Below are 4,056 nucleotides of genomic sequence, written 5' to 3'. Positions count from 1 at the left end.
TTTTGCGAGATTACCTAATCCATGTTCCTACATTGATGTGTATGTTTCAGGTTTAATAGAAATCTAGAACGTTGAATGTGACAAGTCACTTAGGCAATATTATATCGGAAAATTCTGCTCAAACAGGGGCTGTCAGTCAGCTCCTGATTTGTCCAAGGCCCCTGTCAGTGTAGTGCCTCCCTATTATATCAGGGGAGATGCTAGATCCGTCCAGGGAGCTGAAATGGCGCCCTCCCCTATTTGGACAGGGCCTACAGATTTATCCTTACATCAAACAAATTATTGCTTCTGTATCCAATTCATTGACAACACGTCGAATATGCAGTATTACACCATGTCCTACAAGTATTAACCATGTCAATTGCTCCCTGCAAAGCAAGTCATTCAAGTTCAAACATTTTAGGGTGAGTTATCAAATCTAGCCCTCTTTTGGTGTCAATTAAAATCTATAAGCACCCGTTTGGGTCCCACTATTTCACATTATAATGAGAGGAATATTAATTTTTTTTTTGGAGAATGTGTGGTTATAAAATAAGAAAAAAAATTTAGATTTACGTATAATATTATACACACTTCGTCCCATTTATATAGATTGATTTTATTTTTCACATGGATTAAGAAAGTCGTATTTAATGTTATTAAAAAAGTAATTTTTTTCTAAATATTTTTTTAATTACCCTTATTTGTATTTGTACCATTTCGAGATTAAGTGAGAGAAATTGGTTATCATGCAAATTAAATAACGATATGTTAGTAAACAAAACAAAACAAAAGATTTTCTATAAGAAAAAAAAAAGATTATATTATTGAGACATGAAATAAGGAAAGTCGACCCATATAAATGGGATGGAGGGAGTATTATTGAAGAACGTATAGTTAATAAGAAAAGACAAAAAATGAATTATAATTTAAAGAGAGAAAAAATAAATTTTAATCTAAGTCAAAGTCAAAATTTATTTCAACCACATTTTATGAGTCTCAAAACTTTTTAAACACACTTCATTAATTTCTATCGAAATCTATTAAAAATCTAATTTAAATTTATTTTTTCTTTTTACTATTCAAAAATTTAATTCTCACCAAGAAACAGAACGACCAAACTGTGTGGTATTTAACACATACAACCAAAGTAAATGAACCGTACCATGTTGACAGCGTGAGCAATAAATACAATATTAAATTATAGTAGTGGTTTTTACATCATAGCATAAACATTGCAAGACCCTTCGTTCCAAGATTCAGCCATGGTCCCTCTCAAAGTTGCAGCACTGATTTTTTACATTCTAAGCAGTTTTCTTACAACCTCAAAATCTGTCGATGAATTCTCCTACAATGGATTTCGATCGGCAAATCTGAGCCTCGATGGCATGGCAAAGATCACTCCCAACGGTCTCTTGAAACTAAGCAATACCACCACACGAGAGAAAGGTCACGCCTTCTATCCTGATCCTATTGAATTCAAGAATTCCTCTAATGCCGCGGCTTCTTCCTTTTCTTCATACTCTGTTTTTGCAATGGTGTCTGGCTATCAAGAATTGGGCGGTCCGGGAATTATTTTCGTGATTTCGCCAAGCAAAAACTTTGAAAGAGCCAATCCAGCATTATACCTTGGCCTTTTCAATAAAACCAACGACGGCAATTCTTCCAACCATATATTTGGAGTGGAACTTGATACATTCAAGAATGATGAAGTTGAAGATATCGATGATAACCATGTTGGGATTGATATTAATGGACTGAAATCCGTATCTTCAAAGACATCAGGGTATTGGGATAATCCGGATTTGTTTCGTAACTTGAAACTTAACAGTGGTCATCCGATGCAACTTTGGGTTGAATATGATGGTATAGAGAAGCAAATCTCTGTTACATTAGCTCCACTGCATAATTCCAAGCCAAATAGAACTCTTTTGCAGATATCCTATGATTTATCATCGGTCTTAAAACCAACCATGTTTGTTGGCTTTTCCTCAGCCACAGGGCCTATACAAATAGCTACCCATTATGTTCTTGGATGGAGTTTCAAGATAAATGGTATGGCTCAACCACTTGATCTCTCTCGACTTCCTAAACCACCTCGTACAGGTCCCAAGAAGATATCGAAGGTTTTGACGGTGTATGTGCCGGTGATTGTTGTGGTTTCAGTAACACTAGCCATATGGGGAGTAGTTTGCTATGTGAATAGGCGGAGGAAATTTGCTGAAGTGCTTGAAGAGTGGGAGCGTGATTACTCTCCTCAGAGGTTCAAATTTAAAGATTTGTATAAGGCCACTAAAGGGTTTAAAGATAAGGAGATACTGGGCAGGGGAGGATTTGGAAAAGTATACAAAGGTGTGATGCCTAGATCTAAAGTTGAAATTGCTGTTAAGAGGGTGTCTCACGAATCAAGACAAGGGATGAGAGAATTTGTGGCAGAAATTGCGAGCATGGGTCGACTACGCCACCGGAATTTGGTGCCACTATTGGGATACTGCAGGCGTAAAAGTGAACTTCTTTTGGTCTATGAATACATGTCCAATGGAAGCCTAGACAAGTTCCTTGACAACCAACCAAAGGTTACCCTCAATTGGGACCAAAGATTTCGAGTCATCAAAGGCGTAGCATCCGGACTACTTTACCTACACGAAGAATGGGAACAAGTCGTGATCCATAGAGACATAAAGGCGAGTAACGTATTGTTAGACGGGGAATTAAACGGACGATTAGGCGATTTTGGGCTTGCAAGATTGTACGATCATGGATCAGATCACCAGACGACTCACGTGGTTGGGACACTGGGGTACCTTGCCCCAGAGCAAAATAGAACTGGGAAGGCCACAACAAGCACTGATGTTTATGCTTTCGGGGCATTTTTGCTTGAGGTTGCATGCGGGAGAAGGCCAATTGATCCCAAAGCTGCCCCTCACGATCTAATTTTGGTAGATCAAGTGTTTTCCTACTGGAATCTAGGTGACATTTTCCAGGCAGTCGACCCAAATTTAGGTAAAAATTACGTAATAGAGGAGATGGAAGTAGTATTAAAACTTGGCTTGCTATGTTCTCATTCAGATCCGAAATTTAGGCCTAGTATGCGTCAAGTTATGCTGTATCTTGAAGGCGCGTTGGCTCCGCCAGAATTGCCTTCAAGTGGCCTAAAATTTGAACAACATGATGAAGGGTGCGACAATATCCCCTTGTGGTCATATCCTTCTTCTTCTGCTCAAACAGTATTTACGCAAACTTCCTCGGTCACAAATTGTCTCTCTGGAGGCAGATGAAAACATTGATCAGTCTGTGATATTTCGAGTTCTCATTACTAACGAAATCCAAATGATCTCTAGATTAGTCAAAAGATCATTTCAGGGTGGCTGGAACATGTTGCTTGTAACGTATGTAAATAATACCATGATAAGTTACTAGTTTTTAAAGAATTTTCTTTGATGTAGTTGATTTGGTTTCTATCAATAATATCCTTAATGGTTCAAAAGAAATGAAAATGTATTTCAGTGTCACCTTTACAACCAAAAAAAAAAAATTATAATAAAAAAATTATTAATTAAGAAGCAAGAAGGCCATACATTAAGTACGAGCCTCCAGTAGAATCTTTTCAGAAGAGGGAAAATCATCTTGGAAACTAGAAATTGTATTTAGCCACTGTTTCTCATCCATTTTTCACATTCTTTCTCATTATTTTTTCTACAGTACTCATTTCTAACCACACACTCATTAAAATAATATTACACGTAAATTAAAAAAAAATTCCTTCTTTTTTAATCACACATTTCAACATCAAACACTATTCTATAATACATTATTCCAAAATAATGGGTGACAAACACACCCTAGTGAAAGAAATTTCTGTGGGAAGCTATAAGAGACCAAGTCGGTTTATCATCAAGGTACTTTTGTAGAAAAAGAATTTGATTACGGCCAATATGAATTCTTTTGAAAAAGCCAAAATGAAGAAGCTGTTTCTAAATATGTACAAGTAATTTTCAAAAAATGTTTTGTTTAACTAGAAGTCTAGTGAAACAATCCCTTAAGTTCTTTTGGATGGATGTACCAGAAATTCAATAA

General features: G+C 36.5%; 1 protein-coding gene across 1 annotated transcript; it reads left to right on the top strand.

Moving 5' to 3' along the window:
- Nucleotides 1-1,193: 1,193 nt before the first annotated feature.
- On the top strand, nt 1,194-3,421 carry LOC111399738 (L-type lectin-domain containing receptor kinase IV.1-like). Its single transcript, XM_023027209.1, has one exon. The coding sequence runs from the start codon at nt 1,245-1,247 to the stop codon at nt 3,255-3,257; it is 2,013 nt and encodes a 670-aa protein (XP_022882977.1). The 5' UTR covers nt 1,194-1,244; the 3' UTR covers nt 3,258-3,421.
- The last annotated feature ends 635 nt before the right edge of the window (nt 3,422-4,056 follow it).

The sequence above is a fragment of the Olea europaea genome, chromosome 9 (assembly GCF_002742605.1).
Source record: "Olea europaea var. sylvestris chromosome 9, O_europaea_v1, whole genome shotgun sequence".
In the NCBI taxonomy this organism is placed as follows: Eukaryota; Viridiplantae; Streptophyta; class Magnoliopsida; order Lamiales; family Oleaceae; genus Olea; species Olea europaea.
This window is presented reverse-complemented; position numbering and strand designations above follow the sequence as displayed.